General features: G+C 40.7%; 2 protein-coding genes across 6 annotated transcripts in view; one reads left to right on the forward strand and one right to left on the reverse strand.

Moving 5' to 3' along the window:
• Nucleotides 1-1,204: 1,204 nt before the first annotated feature.
• Nucleotides 1,205-18,088, forward strand: LOC129337977 (lanosterol 14-alpha demethylase). The gene is made up of 10 exons (XM_054992009.1): nt 1,205-1,439; nt 3,666-3,764; nt 4,683-4,859; nt 6,918-7,044; nt 9,679-9,853; nt 12,488-12,607; nt 13,836-14,031; nt 15,241-15,336; nt 16,578-16,749; nt 17,084-18,088. Exons 1-10 carry the CDS (start codon nt 1,284-1,286, stop codon nt 17,278-17,280), a joined length of 1,515 nt encoding a protein of 504 aa, XP_054847984.1. The 5' UTR covers nt 1,205-1,283; the 3' UTR covers nt 17,281-18,088.
• Nucleotides 18,089-19,658: 1,570 nt separating this feature from the next.
• The window catches only part of AKAP9 (A-kinase anchoring protein 9), a 142,514-nt gene continuing 138,830 nt past the window's right edge, over nt 19,659-23,342 (reverse strand). For all 5 annotated transcript variants that reach the window (XM_054991883.1, XM_054991881.1, XM_054991882.1 and 2 more), the window contains 3 exons: nt 23,090-23,183; nt 20,378-20,517; nt 19,659-20,208 (listed from right to left, as the gene is read on the reverse strand). In XM_054991883.1, the coding sequence (XP_054847858.1) occupies nt 20,165-20,208; nt 20,378-20,517; nt 23,090-23,183 (278 nt within the window). In that variant the 3' untranslated portion in view covers nt 19,659-20,164. The remainder of the gene's footprint in view (nt 20,209-20,377; nt 20,518-23,089; nt 23,184-23,342) is intronic.

Consider the following 23,342-nt stretch of genomic DNA (forward strand, 5'->3'; position numbering starts at 1 on the left):
AAAAGTTACCCACACCCAGCTTTTGCAAAAAATGATGCTCACTCATTAGGAAGTCAGAGCACACAGATGGCCTGGGCTAGGCAGTGGACCATGGCCAATGCCACAGGCATGTCTGCAGCCTAGCCTCACTTTTGCTTGACTGGGGAGATCTCAGCTGGGTATAATGCCTTACAGTCCACCTTCCAAGGCCGCCTCCCTCCCTGTGTCCCTCCATGGCAGCTTCACTCATCCGAACAGGGTCTCTTGCAGGTGCCAGCCTGCACTTGGGGGAAATCAACAGCAGCCCATACACGGGCTTTCTCTGTGGTGGCCCCTATCCTATGGAATGGCCTGCCTGAGGTCAGGAGAGCCCCTACGTTCTTGGCTTTCCACAAACAATGCAAAACAGATTAAAAAAGGCTTTTTACTCAGATAGGAGGGTGGTATTGTAGGGAGGGGGGGTCTCAGATGTTTTTCTAATGACTTCACCGTTATGTTGCCTTCTATATTATCTGTTGCTTTAAATATGTACTAATATACTACTTGTGCTTCATGTTGTCTAATGTCAGTCCTAGAATTATGTTGTTTCAGCAATTCTTCAACCCCATATTGGATCCTTGCTAATGCTATGTCTTTGTAAACTTCTATTCATTTATCCTATGATATTGTTTATGGAAATGTCCTTGACGCTGTATGGAAATACCTTCCTTTGTCCTTGATACGGATTGTACTAATCTCACCCTATGTAATCCGCCTTGAGTCTCAAGTGAGAAAGGCTGACTAGAAATGACAAAATAGTGCAGTTTCAACAGTTTCTGAGAGGTTGTCCAGATCGTTCTGCCCGCTTCAAACGATTCGTATGAAATGTTGTAAAGTCAAACGCTTTGTTACAATTCTGTGCTTGTTATAAGAATTTTGCGAAAATCAGCTGTAGGTTGGCAACCATAAACCCAAGCCGATCTCAAATCCCTGGCGGCGACGGCGGCAGAAGATAGGCAGCAAGAGGGAAGCAGACGAGGAGGACCAGCTTTTGTTCTCCGAAATTGGACCAATCAACGAGGCTCTTTACCACGTTCCCAGTCGCTCGCCAGCTCAGCCCCCCGGGCAGCCAACCTGGTCCGTCGCTTCTCCCGCCTGAAAGCCGTTGCCGGAGTCACCTCGTCGTGGCGAGCTCGCTGATTGGTTGCGGCGCGGTGTGCGTCAGATGAGCAGAGATCAGCCCAGCGCGAGCTGGGGAGCGACTGTCTTCCCCCTTCGGCGAGGAGCGGCGCGGGGGATTCGTAGGATTTCGTCGGAGCGCGAAGATGGCGACGCCGAGTTTGTCGGAGGTCGGCGGCTCGCTGCTGGAGAAGGCGGCGGGGAGCTCGCTCTCCCTCTTGCTGGCCGCCTTGGCCCTGGGCTTGGGGTTCTTACTTCAGGTGGGCTCTCGCAACCGGAGACAGCCCGACAGCGGCCAGGAGGTAGGAAGGGCTCGCCGCTTCGATTCATCCCCTTCAGACTGGCGCTTCGTTTGCGGGTGTGAGGTTGCGAGTTCCTCGCAGCCGATAAGGACTCGGAGTGACACGCGTCGTCGTGTTTCCGGGGCATCGTTGGAATGGGGATGCATGGCTAAGACAGGGAGACTTCCCTTGAGCGTGTACGGTTGAGGCACCGAAGTCCGACACACGTTTTGTTTCTGGGGTAGGGAGACTGGAGCCACCATTTAGGTGTGGGGGGAGGAAAGGGATTTGAATCGGAAGGGGGATCTCGCTGTTGGTCAACCTGGCCAAGTGTTGGTTTGCGCGGGCAAGGGCCTAGAGCTTCCCTTCACGTCCCCCGCCCCCCCGGCGCAAAATATTTGATGTGTGGTGTTCTTATCACACCCTGGGTGAGGATGCTATTGAGGACGATTATCTTGTCTTATCTACAACACTCGTGTGAGAAGTTCCTGGGTGTTAATATGTGGCCTGCCGTGAGGATGCTCATAGAGCAAGGACTGTACCATCACCTCCAATGGAGTAAAGTGGAGTCTTAGCTTCAGCACTCTTATACTCCTAGCCATAAACACGGCTGGCAGAAAAGTTGCTTAGAACTCAACAAGGGGGGTTGAATTTCTTCTGCATTCATCTGGTCATTCAGATGTATTGTGCATCTTTGTGGTCTGAAAGGTTCACACTCTGGGATATATGTAGAGATGGCAGCAGTCTGGTGTGCAGCGCTCTGGTGTGGCGGGTAAAAGGATTGCTTAAGAAAGGTAGGCTTTTATGCAAAAAGTATTACAAAATTCTTGGAGATTTTTCAGGGTGTACGACCTGAGTGCCCTGATCAGAATTGCCCAGGCAAGCCAGATTTTAGAAGTTAAGCAGGGTCAGCCTTGGGTAGTAATTGGATAGGAGAACTCCCAGTTAAACCAGGGTCGATATGGAGAGGCAGGCAATGGCAAACGACCTCTTAGTGGTAAGGAATTTCACAGAACCACAAAGTTTGGTTTCCTTTGAATGAGGGAACATGGAAGGCTTATGGTGTTATTTACTATTTGCTTTATATACAAATTTAAAAGCACAGTAAACATTGAGAAAAAGAGGCAGCAGATCTACAGTCCTAGACACTGCACCTCAAGATGAAATCAAGAGTTTGGGTTCTCATCCTGTGTCCCAAGCTCCGTGTCCAAATGATTGCTTTTCTCTCTCATACTCAGCGGCTCCCCTCCCCTCAGGCGAGGTAGATCACCTTATTTAAGCTTTTAAAGGTGCTTGAGAACAGAGCTATCAAGAAACCATCTGGTAATAATTTAATGCCAGTTGAGTGTTCTTTATACATATCTTTCACTGCAGTTAGTTGGGTTTATAAACTAAAATGATAATTTTAAGACTTAAATTTATCAGGATGAATCTAATAAACATTGTTCTTGACTTGATATGTTCCTGAAATTTTGAGTGTTTGCACTTTTTACCAAGCATGGTAAAAAATGAGCCAAATTCCAAACTATGTACATTGTAGTATGTACAGAGAGAGTATACAGCAAAATATTTGATATCAAGTAAGCGTGACCTAGTGTCTCATAGAAGTCGCATTGTGAAGGAAACTTTCCATAGATCACCTTCTCTGGTATGGTTTTCCAGGGTATGAGCTTTCAAGGGTCAGATCTCACTTTGTTAGATAACCTTGGTATCTGATGAAGGGAGCTCTGACTTTCGACAGCTCTTAACTCTGGAAATCTGATTGGTCTTTAAAGTGCTACTGGACTCAAATCTTGTTCTTTTACTACAAACTCACATGGCTATCCACCTGAAACCTTTTCTGGCCTTTAAACAATTTCCCAACACATTGGGTTTTGTAGGTTCATTTATTGACATATTTTTAAACCCCTGATCTTAAATGCAAGCACAGATTCAGTGGTACACAGGATGGCTTCTGAAATTCTAGTTATGGCAGCAGGCATTTTGGTGGACCTGGGTGTTTTGTGGACCAAGGCATTTGTGCTGTGTACCAGTCTCATTTTAAGCAGATTGTAGAAGTTTATCACTTCAAGCACCTTTGTTTGTATTTGTGTTGCTGATACTGTCATGAATGAAATATGTTCTGCCCATTTTTATTTATGTGTCGCACCCTGTCTGTGTTCAGTTCTGCCCTACTACAGGTATATGTAGCCTTGTGTAATGCTTGTCTGTGCAATAGTATTAAAATATTTTTTTTTCCTTCTGCAGAAGTATCCTCCTTATATTTCATCAAACATCCCCTTTTTTGGCCATGCAATTGCTTTTGGGAAAAGTCCAATTGAATTTTTAGAAAATGCTTATGAAAAGGTGAGTCTTGGGATTGATGATATTCTGTAGTAAATTATTTATAATTTTTAAGCTTAATATTGTCTTGACATTACTAACAAGAGCTTAAAACAAGTCCATCATCCAAAAATCTAAATTTTATTCAAGTTAATCCACTTGAGAGGAGTCATGAGTAAAGATGTAAAATTTCTGAAAATTATGAAGCCATGTGTGTGCGTGGGGGGTACTTTTTCTCTGTTTTGTGGGGAAAAAAATAAAAATTGGGGGGAAATTGAAATATATGCAAAACTTGCTGTCCTGTCAAACCTAATCTAATTTTACTGCTTTAACAACATATATAATTCATCCTTTATAAATTACTTAACTAAAAGTTATAAATGCCTTAGTTTTCCAAGTGCATAGGGTTCCATTTAGAGTTGCCAACTCCAGGCAACATTTGGGAGGTAGTTCCTGGAAAGGGTGGGGTTTAAGCAGGGATGGATCTCACCAGGATATAATGCCATAGAGTCCACCCTCCCAAACAGCCATTTGCTCCAGGAGAACTGATTTCTGTAGTCTGGAGATCAGTAGTAATTCCAGGAGATCATCAGGCTCCACCTGGAGGATGGCAACCTTAATCCCATTCAGGCGTTGCCACATCTAGTCCTATTAAAGTTACTGCTTTATATGCTTCAGGCCATGCCCTTGGGTCTTGGTGCAGGGTTCATTTCTGGCTATTAGCAATAAACCTGTTTCCTCAAGCCAGTTGCTCTTGTTATTTAAACAAGCCTACTAGATTAATGATGTCGTGGTTGTTTTCTTGTATGTACATAGTTAGGCTATCGGATGCAGTTACAACTCCCATAGTGTAAGTTTTGCTGCAAGATAAAAAAGACATTGTTTACAGTTACGCTTTTTCCTCTCTTTCTTCCATTTCCCAATTTCTTAATTTCTTTACAGTATGGGCCTGTATTTAGCTTCACGATGGTGGGGAAGAAATTTACTTATCTGCTGGGTAGTGATGCTGCTGCTCTTCTGTTCAACAGTAAAAATGAAGACTTGAATGCAGAGGATGTGTATTCACGGCTAACCACACCTGTCTTTGGAAAAGGAGTTGCATATGATGTACCACACCCAGTATGTTTATAGTTGAATAATTTTTTTCTGTGGTCTCTAATAACAACATGAAATAATGGAGCCGGTTTGGTGTAGTGGTGTAGTGCTGGGAACTGGGTTTGATTCCCCACTCCTCCACTTGAAACCAGCTAGTTGACCTTTGGTCAGTCGCAACTCCACGGAGCTCTTTCAGCCCTGCCCACCTCACAGGGTGATTGTTGTGAGGATAATAACATACTTTGTAAACCACTCTGAGTGAGTGTTAAGTTGTCCTGAAGGATGGTATATAAATCGATTGTTGTTATTATTATTATTATACCAGTAACATGAAACAGATTTTATAATAGCAGAATAACAGAACATTATTATTTTAATAGGCAACATATCAGCTGATAAAATTAGCCAACTTAATAATTGAAGCCAGAGCAACATGCAGTATGACCTTACAGGTGATTGTTGATGTTATGAGTGAGTGTGAATGTATTAATTCACAGTTCAAATAATACATTTGAAGCTATTCTATAAAGGTTTTCTGTTGTCATGTTTACAATGTTTTTCTGAAAGACTCCATGGGACTCCTACAAGTCTGGCTTTCTTGTTAGCCTCAGTGGAGCTCAGTGGTCAGCTGTAAGAGTATGCAATCCAGGTCCAGGATTGGGGGGGGAAGGATAAATTTTTGATGATCCAGCAAAATCTGGCTTTCTGGATCGCAGAATCGCAGAGTTGGAAGGGGCCATATAAACCTTCTAGTCCAACCCCCTGCCCAATACAATAGAGAATCCCAGATCTGATCCAGGTACCCAGATTTAGATCTCTGAATAAGTCTGGATAAATTTGAGAAATGTGTCTTGGCTGTTTCCCTTGCTGTTTCCTGTAAATGAAACAGCATTTCCCACCTTTTTTGGAAAGAGGGGAGGGGCAGGAAAGAGGGGGGAGGGGCCAATCCATGCAGGAAGTCTCCTTGTCTGCCTGGCTTCTCTGAGTGTGGGCTAAGCTGCAACAGTGTCCCCTGTTTGATTGGGTGGAATTCTCTGTTTTGACAGGATTCTCTGTTGATTATGGTACCCTTGATTCACTTTGGTTCCTCTTGCTTCAGTGTAATTTAGGTAGAATTTTCTATTTTGACATGATTCTCCAGTTTGATGTTGGATCCCTTGATTCACTTTGGTTCTGGCAGGAATTCAGTCCATTCCCTCGATTCAGTTTGTTTCTGTTGGAGTTTCTCTGGAATGAGCTTGGCCATGGCAGCCTTGCCCCAGTGTGATTCCGTATTGGGCTTCAGCTTTGACTTTTTCCCCATGACAAACAATGGAGTGTCTGGGAGCACCTTGTTCAGGGGCCCATGGAACTGGACCTTGGGGTCCAATCTTTTTGAAACTTGGGGGGGGGGCGGTGTCTTTAGAGGACTGTCAGGAGTAGGTTCTCTGAAAAGTTTGCTTGAAAAATAACTCTTCCAGCCCCCTGGATTGTCCCTGGATAGTTTTCCCCATAGGGAATAATGGTCTAATTAATCTGGATTTCTCTGATCTGTTTGAACCAGATCAGAAAATCTTACCCAGATTTTGGTGGTCCCAGATTTTTTTGGAATCCCTGAATCCCAGCTCCAGATATTTTTTTTTTTTTGGGTGCACACCCCTAGTCAGCTTCACACTTTCCTACAATAATGAATTGAAACAAAAGAACCACCAGAAAAGGAGTGTAGCTGCCTGTGCTAATCTGCAAGTCATTGTTTAAGAATGTATGCAGTGCTAAAAAGTAGATTCCGTAGTAGTTCTTATGCTTCATGAGAAAAAAAATCTCTTCTGTCATTTTAGACATGCTTTTCTGGAGAAAGGGTTTTACTTTCAACCTATAACACTTGAATAATTTGTGTGATTAAAGTTATTCTAAGTATTAGAAGCTTGTAACATGGGGGCATGACCCAGCTGATGAGTAGTTTTCATCCACTTGATTCCCATGGGAGAGTTGTTTATGCCAAATTTTGATATCAGATTAAGATGACTCAGAGTTCGTCTTAATTAGATCAAGGGTGTACGCAGAGTAGTTCATCTTGTGTAACTTCTTTGTTTATTCTTGAAGGTATTTTTGGAACAAAAGAAAATGCTGAAAAGTGGCTTGAATATAGCACAGTTTAAAAACCATGTGCCAATAATAGAAAAAGAAACTAAGGAATACTTTAAAACTTGGGGAGAAAGTGGAGAAAGAAGTAAGTATGTAATTTGAAAAGATGTGCTTAAGCAGAAAGTGAAATAAAGGAGGCATGCTTAGTGTTGTGCTATAATACTGTTTTATGTAATTACTTGCAACAGACAAATAAGCAGTTGTACTCTGAGATTCAGCAGCCCTAATAGCTAAGAAGCTAAGTAGGGTCGGTACTTGGACCGGAGACCACCATGGAAGTCTGGGGCTGCTATGCAGAAGGAGGCAATGGTGAACCATTCCTGTTCCTCTCTTGCCTTGAAAGCCATGAGGGAAACTTCATGGGTTGCCATGAGCCAGTTGTGACTTGATGACACATTTTACCCTTTTACTTACTCTGAAATTCTAGAAATCAGTGGTGAGTTGCTAAGAAACTCTAAGGAGCACAAACTGGGCTAGTATATTCTTCATTGCTTCCTGGTGATAATCAGTTATACACAGTTATTCTTCTATATTTAGTATATTGTTTACTATATTTATAGCATAGTATGTGAAATTGTTGATGAGTTATGTCCCCCAAAGGGTGTAGGAGATAAAGGTGGGTAAGTGAACAGACTAATGATAACAATGTTCTTTTCTTCCCCGTGTGCCCTTAAAATCTCTAAATGTATAAATCTTGACACATGCAAGGTAAAAATGTTATACATATAGACAGCATTTGGAGCTTGGAGGATTAATATAATTAATTTCTTGCAACCCCCCCCCCTCCAATTATGAGAAGTCCCAATATTTTTTTTTGTATAAAAGGTTAAACCTTTATTAATGGTTTCGGGACCATTTGGGGCAAAAATCAATGAAACAGGGTTGCAGGAAGGCAGTGATAGCTTGCATAGAGCATATAGTGTACCAAACCATCCTTCTGTGGGCAAATAAAATCCGGGCCAACATTTTATGGAGCCTCTTCCCCAACAATCACTTAACATCTGGTAAATTTGGGACCTAATTGAAACACTTTTAATTAGTGGCTAGGTGCAAAAGGGATTTGCAGGATTCATTTCAGATAAATATCTTAACTGACAAACATGCTGGCATGGGGAACAGTGGTCCTTTAGACATCATGACATTTAGGCCTTTAAAGATTCAAGCTCTAGCACTTTGAACTGAGCTTGGAAATATACTGAAAGCCAATGAAGATCTTTTAATACTGTGGTCATATGTTCATTGTACTCAGTACCACTTAAAAATCTGGCCACTGCTTTCTATGCTAGTTGCAGTTTCTAAACATCATTCAAAGACAGTCCAATGGATAATGCTTTGTTGAAATCCAGCCTGAATGTTTCTAGAATATGGATGACTGGTGTCATTTCTCTCTAAGAAGCGGTGCAACTGACATGCTAAAAGAAATTATTATTGCCACTTACATTACACACAATTGCAGTATTTGTTAAGTTCCCCCATGCTGCTAACCTGCACTCTGCCCTGCAGCACAGCTTTGGTACTACTTCCATTCTTTCATAGCCTATTAACAGTATTTCCTGTCTGGACTGAATCATTTTATTCAATTTATTTCCACTCTCCCCGCAAGCAGTGTCAGAGTAAAACTTCAGTTTATAGGTTGTCATTTAGCCCATTACTGATTGTAAGTGTAAGTTGAGGACATATAGAGGAATGGAACATTTGAATGAAACAGGGAATGAAGTTGAGATCTTTCTAGTTGGCTTCATGTAGAATAGCATAGGGGAACAAGATGGAATCTCATGTAGCAGAATTGCCGTAGAACCAAACAGCATCGCCCACCCCCCACACCATCTTTTAGAATCTGTCCATTAAATAAGAGTCAGGATACAGTATCCCAACTTCCAGTTTAGACAGATGTTTCAGAATGATGTCATGGTCAATGCTGTTGAAGATCCAGGAAAGTTCACAAGGATGCACTATGCCTGTCATTTGTCCCAATATAGGTCAAGTAGTCAAAAAGCTAAGCTACAAGAGATGAATTACACGAGGAGGAGCACTTGAAGGGAGTCGCAGTGTTAACCGGGAAGCTGAGTTTTAAGAGTTTGGAAGGCTTTGTCAATTCCCCCCCTCTACAGAGCCAGGGAGATTTCTTTGCCTCTTAAAAGGGGAAGTGAAACTAACAGAGCCTTTGGGAGGCAAAGAGGAAATTAACAAACCTCTGAGCAGCAATTGCCCTGGCTCTGTAGAGAGGGGAAATTAACAAAGTCGATCTCTTTTAAAACTCAGCTTCCCGGCTAACATTGCAACTCCCTTCATGAGCTGCTCCTCATGTAATTAGTCAGAAGCCAGACTGAAATGGCTCCAGGAAACCAGTATCATTCAAGAGCTATGCTGTCCTCCCCATTGAACACCTTGCTAAAAGGTAGATTTGCCACCAGCAGATCCTTGGAAATTGCTAGGGTTCAGAAAGGGTTTTTTCAAGAAAGGCATCACAACTACCTTTTTCAAGTTGCTAGGACAATCTCTTCTCAATAGGTTTTACATTTCTTGGGACTTGTAAACCTTTTATCTCTAGGACATGCATATTGCTAATGTCATAGGAAAGAAACTCGAGAATTAAGAAAACTTTGCTAAAATTTAGATATTCTTTATGCATTCTTGGATTAATTTTGGAGATTGTGAAATTGCATGTAAAGCTGAACACTTCCCGTTTAATTTATATGTCTTCTTTTCCTTTCTGTAGACTTGTTTGAAGCTCTTTCAGAACTAATAATTTTGACAGCAAGTCACTGTCTGCATGGGAAAGAGATAAGAAGTATTCTTAATGAGAAGGTAGCACAGTTGTATGCTGATCTGGATGGGGGATTTACTCATGCTGCTTGGCTTTTGCCACACTGGCTGCCTTTGCCAAGCTTCAGGTACTAAACAACTCAATCAACCAATAGTCAGTTTGTTAATCAAATTAATGTATTTTAGATTTCTCTTGCAAACACGCCTTCCGGATAAACATAAGTCTTCAAAGGCTTGCACAATGCAATTCTATGCAATTATTTCAGTCTGAGCCAGGGTCGGATCGATGGGGCAGGGGGGGTAGTCTGCCCCTGGCGCCGCCAAAGAGGGAGCGCCAGGCGCAGTTGCCAGCCCCAGGAGCGCGCTGCCAGCCCCGGGAGCGCGCTTCAGGAAAGGCGAACGGTGTGGGCGGCCTCCCAGCCACCCGTGCTGCCTTTTGCCTTTCCCAGGACAAGAGGCGGCCAGCTTGCCGCGCGCCCCTTGTCCTGGGGAAAGGCAAAAGGCAGCGTGGGTGGCTGGGAGGCCGCCCGCACCGTTTGCTTTTCCCCAGGACAAGGTGCGCACAGCAAGCTGGCCACCCCTTGTCCTGGGAATGGCAAAAGGCAGCGTGGGTGGCTCGGAGGCTGCCCGTGCCGTTTGCCTTTCCCCAGGACGGGCGCACGGCAAGCTGGCCGCCCCTTGTCCTGCGGGGCAGGTGAATGGTGCAGGCAGCCTCCAAGCCACTCGCGCTGCTGCCAGCTCCACGGCACTCCAGGACAGCCGGCTTGCTGCGGGGGCGGGGGGGCGCCCCAGCGTGATGACGTCACGGGAATGACGTCATCACGCAGCATCAGGAGCATGCGCGTGCATGCGTAGAGCCTGACTACGGTTGCCCTGGGCGCTGGCAACTGTAGATCCGGCCCTGGTCTGAGCCTATCGAATAACGTAACAATTGTGAATAGGCTGCAGGATTATGTACTGTTCCCTTGCTACTCTTGCACACATGCTCCTTCTAGGCAGTTAACATTGACCAGGGCTGCCTGCCTTTCCCCCCACAGTTCTTAAGTGAGACGTTCAAGTAAAATATAGGAACTTATGGTTTAAGTGGATTCCATTTCTTGAGGGACCCTGCTTGATATCTGTGACAGAAGTAAAGATGTATGGGGGGTTAGAATTCACATGCAAGGGAGACAGTGGGGAGGAGACATGCAGTCCTGGTTTTAATATTTTAACCATGCTAAAGAGGTGTTTAATATGTTTACCTATTATCACATTGTTGTAAAATGAAAATGTAGAATATGATTTCCTCTTCATAGCATTTGAGGAAGTGAACCCTCACTCATGAAAGCTCTTGCTGGAATAAGGTGCCACTGGACTCCTTTTCATTTTGCTACAATAGACCCTACCCCTCTGGAATGACATCATTGTAGCCTTGAATGTTTCAGTTCACTAGTGTTCCAGTTCAGATCATATTGTTTTTTTCACACCACTGTAAAATATGCTGTTAGCAACACTAAGTCTTATTAAAACATTATTCAGCTTAGATTTTGATTTGTTTCCCTAGCATCTGTTTAATTTTCATATGCCAGAGGCAGCATTTTCTAACATTCCTACTGAAGGTTCTTTCTGCTAAAATCTTTGTGGTGCATCTTACATTGCAATGGATGCTGCAAGAGCAATGTTGGAGTCCTCCAGCTCCTGATGGAAGAGCTACGTCAGAGTCCTCCAGTCCAGTGGCACCGCAGCTCTGCTGCTTCTGATACAACTGCTGCCCCTGGCTTTGGAGAAGGGGCAACGCAGGCATGGGAATGAGAAGTATTGTGGAGTTCAAATGTGAGGTTCAGACGTTTATAGGCTTTTGGAGCTTTTGTATTGCAAAGACAGTGTTAGGAGGTCAGTTTTGAATTTGCAAGTTAGTTATCTTTTGGCACATTGCAAAAGAATGTGGAATTCCAACTACATTAGCCCACTCCTTCAAATCTGTTGCATGAGCCTGTGCATGTCTACTGTGAAATAAGCCTCACCGAGTCTGTTTTTTACTTTCAAGCTAGTGTGTGTAGGCTTGCAGCCTTTGATTCTTGTTCAGTCTGTATCCTCCAATCTGACAAATATAGGATGGGATAGACTCTCTTCAGAAATCAGAAAAATCCCTTCCTGTTAGGATTGTACCAACATGTGTTTCAGATCAAGTTTTGTATCTTAGAGCCTGTTGTTAGTTCATAGAGAACAAAACAGGAGTCTGGTTAAAATCTTATCTCATATGGCTTTTGAAACTGTGGATTAATGTTCTGAGTTCTCTGGCTATTAAACTCTTATTTCTTTCCTGCTGGATGCTTTTATTTTGTTGTTCTTTAATATTGTTGGATTTCAGGCTTTTGTTAGTTTGTGGTCCCAGCGGGTAAAAAAATCAACTATCCTATCAATTATCTATTTACTTTTGTGAGGTAAGCCTTCTTGTAAGGAGCTTATTTAGAGAGACATTTTGGCTGTTGTGAGCTCATTGAACTTTAGTATTGTGCCTAAGCCTAGGCACTTCATAGCTAAGGCAGAAGTTTAGCCACATGCCCAGCTGTCTATCCACTGCATCTGAGTTGCTGACTTTTGTACTACCTTAAATTGATATATTTTTTAAAATAACTCTTTCAACATGTGCCTCAGTAAGAATGAGGGGTTATAAACAAACAAAAACAAAAACAAATCTCTTCCTGTTAAGGTTGTACTAGCATGTGTAAATCTGCCAAACAAAGTAAAAAGTATTTACAGTTATTGTGTATTAATTCCAGGAGACGAGATAGAGCCCACCAAAAAATAAAGGCTATCTTCTACAAAATAATTCAGAAACGACGACAGTCCTTGAAGATTGAGGATGATATGCTTCAAATGCTACTGGATGTCACTTACAAGTATGTAATATTATTGGGATGTGATTCATAGAAAAGAGTTGAAGGCTATGGGCTGGACTTTAGAAAATAGGACATAAAAGAAGCTAAAGTTCATGTCATCAAGGAAAATAATATATGCCAATCAGGGAACTGCAGCAAGATTTACAGCTGGAATACAGAAGTGGTACAGAAATATAATAATAATAATAAACAATAACAACAATAGTGTGTTGTCATGTCACGACCAATTTATGATGACCCCATAGGTTTTTGAAGGCAAGAGAGTAGGTCACTTGCTGTTGCCTCCTCTGCAACCCAGTCTTCCTTGGTGGTTTCCCATCCAGGCTAGTCAGGGTTATTCAGGCTGTTACAGAAATAAGTGTGGCTATTATTCAGGGCCTAGCAAAGATATAGATGTGATTGCCCTGTGATAAATAGCAGGAGTCTGATATGCAAAGTGAAGCAGTTTGCTGTATTAAGGATCAAACCCTTGAGCTTTGATCCTGGCAAATGGTCTTGCTTTGTCTAAATTAAAGATTTTGTTAAAAATCAGAATATGAATCTTGGTGGCTCATAATGCTTACCTTAGATATGCAACAAACGCTACAACCCCTGCTTCGAGCATTGCTATGGCAGTAACCAAGGTGGTAGAAACACTTCCCATGGACTTTTGGTGCAGATTTTTTGTTGTAGCAGCATGTTCAACTCCTATTTGGGTTGCAGGGGGGAAGACTTCCTGCCACTGCTGAACCAGCAGAGATCCCTGGATAAGGAGCCTTGGAAGAATGGTGGGACTCCCAGTAGTGTCATGACAAGACAAAACAAGTGCTGGTCATGAAACTGTTCTTGCATTGTTTTTCAGGAGGACAGATGTTTATATGAGTGGGATTGTGAAATAAAGGATAAAATGGTCAGTGAGAAGTCAAGTCTGCTCAAAAGGTTGGATATTGAAGTCTATTACATTCATAACAGTCAGTTTTGTCATACACTTCTGAATTTGAATGACCATCCATTCTTAGGGAATTCAAAGCTTGTTTTAATCTTGTCGAGAGATGGAATGTATCTCCTGCTTCTTCTGACAACTTTAAGTTGTGTTTCACATGTTTTCTATTGATCTGTGAAACAACATGGTCATGAGGAATAGATGACAGTGTTCAGGAAATCTGATGAGATTTTGTTGCTCTGGTACAATGCTGGTACAGTGAGACAAAGTGTATGTGTAATCTATAATTTCTTTTTTCTAATCTAGGGATGGGCGTAACCTGACAGATGATGAAATTGCTGGGCTGCTTATTGGGCTGCTTTTAGCAGGGCAGCACACATCTTCAACCACTAGTGCTTGGCTTGGCTTCTTTTTGGCTAGAGAAAAATCACTCCAGGAACAGTGTTACAGGGAACAAAAAGCAGTGCGTGGAGAGGATTTTCCTCCATTACATTATGATCAGGTTTGTAGGGGTTTTTAATTCCTGTGCTTATCTGTAAGGCTGATAAGACTGTAGAGTCTTTAAACATGTAGGCAGAATTATTTGGAGATAAGGGACTTCTGTACTAAATGTGGAAGCATCAGAATTATATAAGAGACCTTCAGGCATAGATGCTAAGAAATTAAAGCAAGATAGGCCAAGTTGCCCCTTCAGTTGCTTAAGGTACTCTGAAAAATTAAGCATGTTCTTTACACTCATTCTAAGTGCTGCATACACCTTTCACAGTATTTTTCCTTAGCAAAACACATGGAAGTATGGGGGGGGTGTTGCACCTGTTTCCTAACTGTGTGCAAGAAACCGCACATCTAATTTTTTGGGCACATATCTGTACTAAATACAAGTAGCTTGATCTTACGAATATTTGCTTTGCAGTGACTCCTGTTAGACACAATATAATTTACTTTCAAGTAACATTTATATTAACCTGCTGTTCTGCCACCCTGGGAACTTGGTGTGACTTACAAATCAAAGTATGCAGAAAAGTACAATTTAAATAAATACAACTCAAAAGGCGCTCAGTATACTGTTGAAGTAGGCAGTAAGACAAGGTTGTCTTACATTGGTGTTGGTTCCATCGGCGTAGCTTGCACATGGATACAAATCATGGTATAAAAGCCTTGGGGTTCAGGTATCTGACCAAGCCTTGTTTTCAAGTACCTGAAAAATGACTGGGGCAGATTTCAGGTGAGGTCTTATTCAGCTCACTCAGATGTTCTGTTTCTTCCCCTCCTCATATAACAGTGTTTTAGCCAAAATGTTGTTCATGTTCCATTGTGCAATTAATGTTAACTTCAGTATGACATCTTACAGGGATGGATGCAGGCAAAACTCTGGTACACAATTATATTGTATGTTTCTTCTTCTCATGGATGTGTTTTGGCAATCACCTGTTTTAGAGAGAATTCATGTATTTCATTGCCTATAGCATATATTGTGTTTTCCTCTCTCTGCATCATTAACTAAATATCTCATAGTATAATCAAAGGCCACTTCAAACAGGAGACCCATTTGGTGTTTGTTTTTGTTTGGGACACAAATTAGGGCTAGCTGAGTGCTGGAGTTCACAGTAGAGAATTAGATCTATGCTGCACGACTGTACTTGAGTATTTTTAATAGGTGGAAAATGTTTAATACTTTGGAAAATAACAAGGTGTATTTTACTTATTCTAGCTCAAGGAAATGAGTTTTCTGGACAGTTGTTTGAAAGAAACATTGAGACTTAGGCCTCCTATAATGACTATGATGAGGATGGCTAAAACTCCACAAGTAAGAACATTTTGTTTGTAGTCAGTGGTTTATCAAATTTGGAATAACTGAGCAGTCCATGCATGTTCTGAATTTGACCTCAGAAATTTTCAATCCCTGACTTCATCTGACCTTTCCCCTCTAATGTTAATAAATTACTTAAGGGTTTTTTTTTGGAATTTTGAAAACACCTCTGATGCCATTTCTATGGTTTAAGGATGAGGGAGGGTCATAGTTATAGACTAACCGGCAAACCATTTTATTAAACAGCCTGCATTTACACATTACACTAACTACTAGGCTGTAATAAAACTGTGGCTTACATGGGGTCTGGACTCTGAATGGAGCCAGAATAGGCTTTTATTTTATTATGTCATTTATATTCTGCCTTTCTTCATGGCTCAATGCAGATTCCCAGCCTACCGGGGATGCTTGTTTTCTTTGTGATACTTCTGTGTGCCTTGTTAACTTTCTGGGGTGTGTTGGTGCATGGCCAAGGGAAAGACATTTCCTTTGGGTTGGTTGATGGAATTGCTTACAGAAAGGGTGATAAAAATGTGATATTGCTGTTTTTTCCTGTGATATATGGAGTTTCCTCCAACTATATGGAGATATACAGGGCTTTTTTTCAGCTGAAACGCAGCAGAACAGAGTTCCGCCACCTCTTGAAAATGGTCATATGGCCGGTGGCCCCACCCCCTGATCTCCAGACAGAGGGGAGTTTAGATTGCCCTCCACGCCACCAGCGCAGAGGGCAATCTAAACTCCCCTCTGTCTGGAGATCAGGGGGCGGGGCCACCGGCCATATGACCATTTTTGCAGAGGGCGATTTAAACTTTAAAAAACTCCCCCCTTGTTCCAGCTGACCCAAAGTGATGTCATTGTGCGGTCCCGAGTTCCACCGCTGAGTTCCACCACCTCTTTTCCCAGAAAAAAAAGCCCTGGAGATATAAATTATCAACACTTACTATGCAATCCTAAGGAGAGTTACTCCAGCCTAAGCCCATTGATTTAAATGAGCTTAGACTGGAGCAACTCTTCTTAGGATTGCACTGTTAGTTCTAGGCTAGCTACAACATGAAATAAAGCCCTCCATCTTTTTGTTTTTAAATTAGCGTGTAGATTTTTCTCTTAATTGGATCTTCAGTACAGCAATCTTTATTTTTTGAGCTCTAGGTTATTAGCAGTCCTGTCAGTAATTACAAGCAGAACAGTATATAAACAGCTTTTAGAAGGAAGTTTTGTTTTTTAATCACTTCTAGACTGTTGCTGGGTATACAATTCCACCTGGGCATCAAGTTTGCGTGTCTCCCACGGTCAATCATAGACTTAAAGATTGTTGGGTAGAAAATGTAAGCTTCAAACCAAGCCGTTATCTCCAAGATAACCCTGTTGCAGCTGGAGAGAAGTTTGCATACATACCATTTGGTGCTGGTAAGTTTGTTATAGTAATTGATTACGTTATGGATAAAAAATTACTGTTGTACATAGTATTGCTATCTGTAATTATCTTTTAAATGTTGTGTTTTTCTTACACTTGGAAAAATGAAAATCTGGGTCTAGAGTTTAATCCCTAAAAACACAGGTTAACTTTCAATTAAATGTTGAGTATGATATGATGGCAGTGGAACTGGCCAGGATTCTTGGGAAAACTGTGTCCAACTAAGCCATGAGTAAACAAGCAGTCCAATATCTGGCTATATACATTTGTAAATACAAACTGTTTGATTAAGGAAACTAAATTTTACGGCTTCTGACTTTCTTTTAGGTCGTCACCGTTGTATTGGAGAAAATTTTGCTTATGTTCAAATTAAGACAATTTGGTCAACTCTTCTGCATTTATATGAATTTGATTTGGTGGATGGATATTTTCCTACCATAAATTATGCAACTATGATCCACACACCCAATAATCCAGTCATCAGATACAAAAGTAGGTCACACAGTGCAGCTTTCTTCAGCTAACCTGCAGAGACATATCTGGACAAGTTATGTAAAGATTACACCAGAGGAGCTGGTCAGCGTTTGGACTGTTGTGAAGAAATGTGAACATTACATTGTTTTTTAGAATATCTGACAGCCTGTTCCTTGCTTTAAGTTCTTACGTAATTTGAATATGCATTCTTAATTATTTGTGCCTTTTAAATCCAAATTAGTTAACTTTGAAACAAAATGGATGCTGTTTTAAAAAAACCTATTATTGAGTCGTTGCATAGACTCCCATCTTTTAATACAAATTAATTAAGAGTATTACCTAGTGTTCTTGAACTATTAAGAAAAGGCTCCAAATCACTCTGCTAACATGATACCAACTTCGACTGAGCATAACTATGCCAGCTTTTAATCACTAATAATGGGAACCACAGGCCTTGGAAGTGTCTCTGTGGTATTGGAAGAAACACGGATTGCCCTTCTAAAAATGGGCACCATTTTTCTAGTTTTAAAAATATCACTTGTCAAAATTTGTCTCCTGCGGGGAAAAATTCAATGTAAGTTTTCTGAAGAAGCAACTTGCAAGTACCACAGAGAAAGAATTGACCTGTGCTGCAGAAAATAAGCCAGGAGGAATTAGGCACATGATTATGAAATCTGCTAGCTTCTCAGAGATAAAATGTAGGTAGGCAGTGATGGAGCCATTGCTTGGTGTGTTTTGTCCTACTAATGTGGAGATCAGTAATCAGGATTGTAGGTTTTTAAATGTTATGCATGTTAGAATGCCAAGCCACTTCATCAGTACATTCTAAGACCGCATTAAAGTTTTAAATTAAATGCAGCAGTGTGTATGTGTGTGTATAGCTAACACTTTCACATTACAGTTCTGTAAGAACCCTTGAGTATACATATCTAAACCTGATTTTTAATTTGTCATCAGCTTTGAGGCAACAAGAAACGAAATCCTATTTTTCCAGAGAGTAGTCAAACACTGTCCCACAGAATTCATTTAGGTTTTGTGTATCCATTGTAGTATATTTAATTTATAAGCCTCCAGAAGGGGCTTGGCGTTCTCCTTTTCAGTTTTCTTCTGACTAGTCCCCCCATGTAAGTCTTTCAAAATGAAATGTGGTTGTGTTGAACTTTTAGGGCAGACTTCCATTTCCATAAATGCTGAACTTGATAGTAATGTGAGTGCTGTTTCTAACTTCTGCAACATTTGTCTTGTGCTGGGGCTTGAATAACACCCAGGGCCAAGGCTAGGTTCCATGGTCAGTTCTGTGATCTAATCATTTATGGTATCTAGAACATTATTAATGACCCAAACACTCAAACGGCAAAGGCCTCATTTAATGCTATTGGACTATAGAAACATTTGGTTAACAAGTGTGTGTGTGTGGGGGGGGGTTCTAAATTCTAAAGGTCTGTGGGGCCTAATTTGGCTTGGGACCACAGACTAGTGAAGGAGGGGCTCCTAGCAATCTCAGCTGAAGGACACTACGCGAGGGGAATGCAGGAGTCCTTCCTCCCTTATGCCAAATTGTCCCTTCACAGGCTTCTAAATGACATTCCCTACAGCTGCTGTGGACAAAGCACACACCGAGTCCATAAAATCTGGATCCTACTCATTAAACATATTGTACAGTTCATCCTTAACTATATCTGCAAAAGAACCTTCACTAATAGGATGGAAGGTGGAGTGGTCAACATGCTGCAACCAAGAGGTTCACCTGAGGCTTCATACATGTATGGAATGAAGTGTAGAATGAACTATCACTTTACATTGCAAGATCTCACTGTAGAATATTTTCCTATATTAAATTGCCTGCAAATAGAAAACCAGCATAACAAGCACGAGAGGGCGGTAGAGACTAGTTTGTTTCCTATTTTAAAAACTCAACCATTCAAAGTTAGAACCCTGACCTGCAGTGGTAAATTCATTTTACCATCCTCTCAGGCATATGTGAACCATGCCTCAGTTTCAGAAATGGCAATTAACTATCTTGCATTTGTGTACATTCTATCAGGCACCACCACAGTATCTGTGTTTAATAATGCCTCTATTATAAGCAATCTGTTTTTAAAATGAAACTCTCAATACAACTCAACATTTTACACAACTTTGTGTAAACAAAACTGCATACTGTGAAGATCTAAAGTAAAGGGAAATGCCACAAATCCAACCAATCAGCCAGGATTTCAAACGACGCTTGTCAGACATTCAGTCTCTCTCTACACATGTTAATGAATGAGTGGAAACTCGCTTAGCTGTGACTTGTCTGTCAGTACTAGGGTGTTGGGTGGTGTATTAGTGAAAGTATTTTTAAAGATCTATCATCTCTCCCTTACCAAATCTGCTTTATCCACAAAATGCATAGATCATATTTTAAATATTACTGAACACTAGAGTATTAAAAGGATGAAATCATCTTTATTTCAGTACTTTGACAAAATACCCATAAAATTCAAAACTTCTACCTTTACAAAAATAGGTCTCTACAAGTGATATTTCTCTCTGCAGTGCCAGTAGCAAATAGGATAAAATCATGAAAAGTCCTTCAAGTAGCCTTATCAGAAAGTGTTGTGCACTTACAACTAAGCATTCAGCAATCTCAAAAGTTTCATCCTCTCAATCCATTTGATAAATACACACTTCTTAATAATTTAATTGTTTAAATTAAGCATTCCACAAATATACATGTAATTTAATGATCAGGTTTGAATGACCACAAAAGTGCCTATGTACACAAGTTCCAGTCGGTGTGGAGATGCCAGCAAGGTGAACTGCATACAATCATTGAGCTGTGTTCATGTTGGTCCCACAATATACACATTATACAAAAGCACAGCAGGCGCGTAGATTTGCAGAAGGCATTTTATCTGATGTTACTACCAGCAGTGAAGATGTTGTAAAGATTTATCTTCTGATACCAGAGTGCAGTTGTGCATATGAAGCTGGTGCTATAAAACCAGAAAGAAATACAAAATGTGATTAAAGAATAAGCAATATTAGGTGCCTTCTACAAGGAACATGATTTTCAAGTATATGGTCAAATAAACACTAAATTAAGGCAATCGTAAGAAAGTGAAACTGAATTGAGACCACAGTAATTAAATAAGCAATATTTACCGGACTGTACACTTCCAAGTCGCTTCTGTAGAGCCTCCAGACGATTGATATAATCAGTTAATGCTCTATCGGGATCATAATTCTGTAGCTGAGAACATGCAAGGGAAACTGTGCTTAAATCAGTATGGACACCCTGGTACCTTGAGACAGAGAAGCAATGAAAGATATTGGTGAAAAGGCATTGGTCTAAATTGCTTTTAATTCACTACAGGAAGCTACCAAATAATTAGTCTTCACTGAACGAAACAAAAGGTTCATCTAATGTGCATATGTTCCCTACAGTAGCTACATACTATTGGGAGAGCCATAAGGGAGTCATGAAGACAACAGCCAACGGCCACCCCATTGCTCATCCTTAACATACGGTATTCACAAGCCTCTATTTAGCTGTCATATCTAGTTGCTCTTGACAGGCTCTCTATGTAATTATCCATTTTTTTTAAAAAAAACTATCTTAGGTAGTTGACATCACAACATCTTATGAGCCTACTGCCAATCAACTTCTTTGAGTGACTCTGGGTTTTAGCATTCAGAATGATTAATGGTTTCATACTATACCATTCATAATTTTATAAATCTCTCTCACTCCTTTAGTCTTATTTTATAAACTAAAAAGCCACAAACATTTGCTTTTACTTCAAAGGAAGGTGTTTCAATCCTTTGAACATTTTGTACGCGCTCTTTGATATTTTCTGCCATTTTTCACTGCATCTCCTGAAGGCGTACCTACCTTCCAGTCCCCAAATTTATTTATTTATTTTTAGTCCGTCTTTCTTACTGGGACTCAAGGCAGATTATACAGTGAAAGTCAATACAATCAATGAACAATACAAGCAATGGATTGCAGAAATTTAAAAACAAACACATACAAATAGTGAAGTACTGCTGAAACAAAGCATAAATAATTAAACATGATATATTTAACAATGTATAAACTACCCAGTACGAGCATACCTACAGCTACAGACAGTACCCAACAGTCCCTTGTTCGAGACCTTGCAGAAAAACCATAGTGTCCTTTTCCTAAAATAGTTGCGAAAATTGCATCTGATTTAGAATACATTTATCTTAGTTTCCAATAATTTAGCAAAACATAAAAAGCAAGGGTCTGTAAAGGAAGTACAAATTGGAAAGAGTGGTGGTCAATGGGGAAGAACTGATATCTAAACATGTGGATATTGATTATCTACTTCCATATGAACCTACTTGTCCAATCTGCTCATTTTTAAAGATTCTGTTTTGGACACCACCACCATTTGAGGCTAGATGGGTGGCAACGTGAAAAAGGGTGTTCTCAGTTGTGGCACCAAAACATTGGAACTCCTTCCCTAGGGAAATTCATCTGTCTCCCTCTACTATTGTCTTCTGCCAGACTTTTTTTTTGTTTGCCATTCCCTCGTTAACTTTTACGAGCACTCCTTGCTGTTTGTGTGTTTATATTACATTTTATTTATTTGTTTTAAACATTCTATATGGATTTTAAATGCTCTTTAATGTCTCAAACGTTTTAATATTCACTACTAGGCGTGTGCAATTTGGGTAAAATATCCGAATCAGACCCGATTCGCAAAGATTTGGGATTCCCGAATTCAGAAACCCCAAATCAAAGCTTCCCAAAGCGATACGAATCACTTTGGGAAGATTTGGGTCAAGGGGTTTAAATGCCCATTTCCATGCTGCTGCAAAGCAGCAGGAAAAGGGGCATTTAAACCCCGGAATCAGCTGTTCGGCGGGGAAATCCCTGCCAAGCAGCTGTCGGCAGGGGTTTAAATACCCCTTTCCAGGGCCAGATAAGTGGGGTGGGGGGCGGGGCTGGGGCTGGAAGCTTTCCCTCTTACTTCAGTATACTTCAAATCTTTACAGAGCATACCGAAGCGATTTAAATACCCAAATCCGAAGTGGCTTGCCCATCTGGGTTTTGAGTGTTTTTCCTGCTTCGGGTAAACCTGAAGTAAGAAACTTGAGTTTTTTTCTGGTGCACACCCTTATTCACTAACCTGGAAAAACAGCCTAGAAATATTTTAAATAAATAAATGTATCACCTGTAACAAAGAGAAAGAAGTAACATTTTGCAGACATGTTTTTACTATCATAAAACTGGAGAGATCCAGAGACTTATGGTAGTTAAAAACTGTGGAAAACACGATTGGAAACAAAGATGGATCCCCTTTTATAGGTGGATTGAATTAAAATACAAAATAAGAATTTAATTATAGTTTAGGAAGATAGGACCCAAAATAGTGAGAAAAGAAAATGATTTTCAAAATTAAACAAAGTAGACTTATAGAAATAATAGGCTAATAGGCTAATTAGCTAATAGGCTAATAGTAATGGAAAGACTACACAAATACAATTGAACAGTAGAGATGGATTGTAATAAATATATTGTATAAATATGTATTAATCCTGTAAGATTTGGTTTGATCTGTTTGTAGGTTGATTTGGAATTAAAACTAATAAAGCATGTTATAAAAAAAATCTGGAAGAAATGCCCTGCTAAATTGGATACAAAGTCCAGACATTGGTCACCCATGATAGGTCATCTTGCACAGCACAGCATGGTTAATACTTTCCTCCTTTTCTGACCATAGCATCTGGTACTTGGGGGTTTGCTGCCTCTGAACATACGGCGATGGTTTGTATGGCAAACAGGCTACATTTTAGCAGCTTGTTTTTTCTAAATGCAGGAAAAGAGTAGAAGCTGTAATTTACCTGTGTTGATAGCTTAGAGGAGATCTGAGAGATTCCAGCTCTGATCTGGATCGATAAGAAGAATGTCTTTGATCTCCATATAGTTCAAGACCACCTGAAAATGAATCTTGCCTTAGTTCATTACCTACATATTTAAAAAAGAATTAACCGTGTGCCCCAGATAAACAAACTCAGTTCGGCAGATTAATTACTTTCAAGGAATACTTTCCCCATAGTTAGTTTAGAGATATAATTCCTCAATACTGACAGCCTG

The sequence above is a fragment of the Eublepharis macularius genome, chromosome 11 (genome assembly GCF_028583425.1).
Source record: "Eublepharis macularius isolate TG4126 chromosome 11, MPM_Emac_v1.0, whole genome shotgun sequence".
Taxonomy (NCBI): Eukaryota; Metazoa; Chordata; class Lepidosauria; order Squamata; family Eublepharidae; genus Eublepharis; species Eublepharis macularius.

Excerpts from the sequence above, each read along its gene's own strand:
- LOC129337977 (XM_054992009.1), top strand. The coding sequence starts at position 1,284 with ATGGCGACGCCGAGTTTGTCGGAGGTCGGCGGCTCGCTGCTGGAGAAG. Across the intron at positions 12,608-13,835 it reads CTACTGGATGTCACTTACAA|GGATGGGCGTAACCTGACAG; the intron begins GTATGTAATATT and ends TTTCTAATCTAG. Across the intron at positions 14,032-15,240 it reads CTCCATTACATTATGATCAG|CTCAAGGAAATGAGTTTTCT; the intron begins GTTTGTAGGGGT and ends TACTTATTCTAG.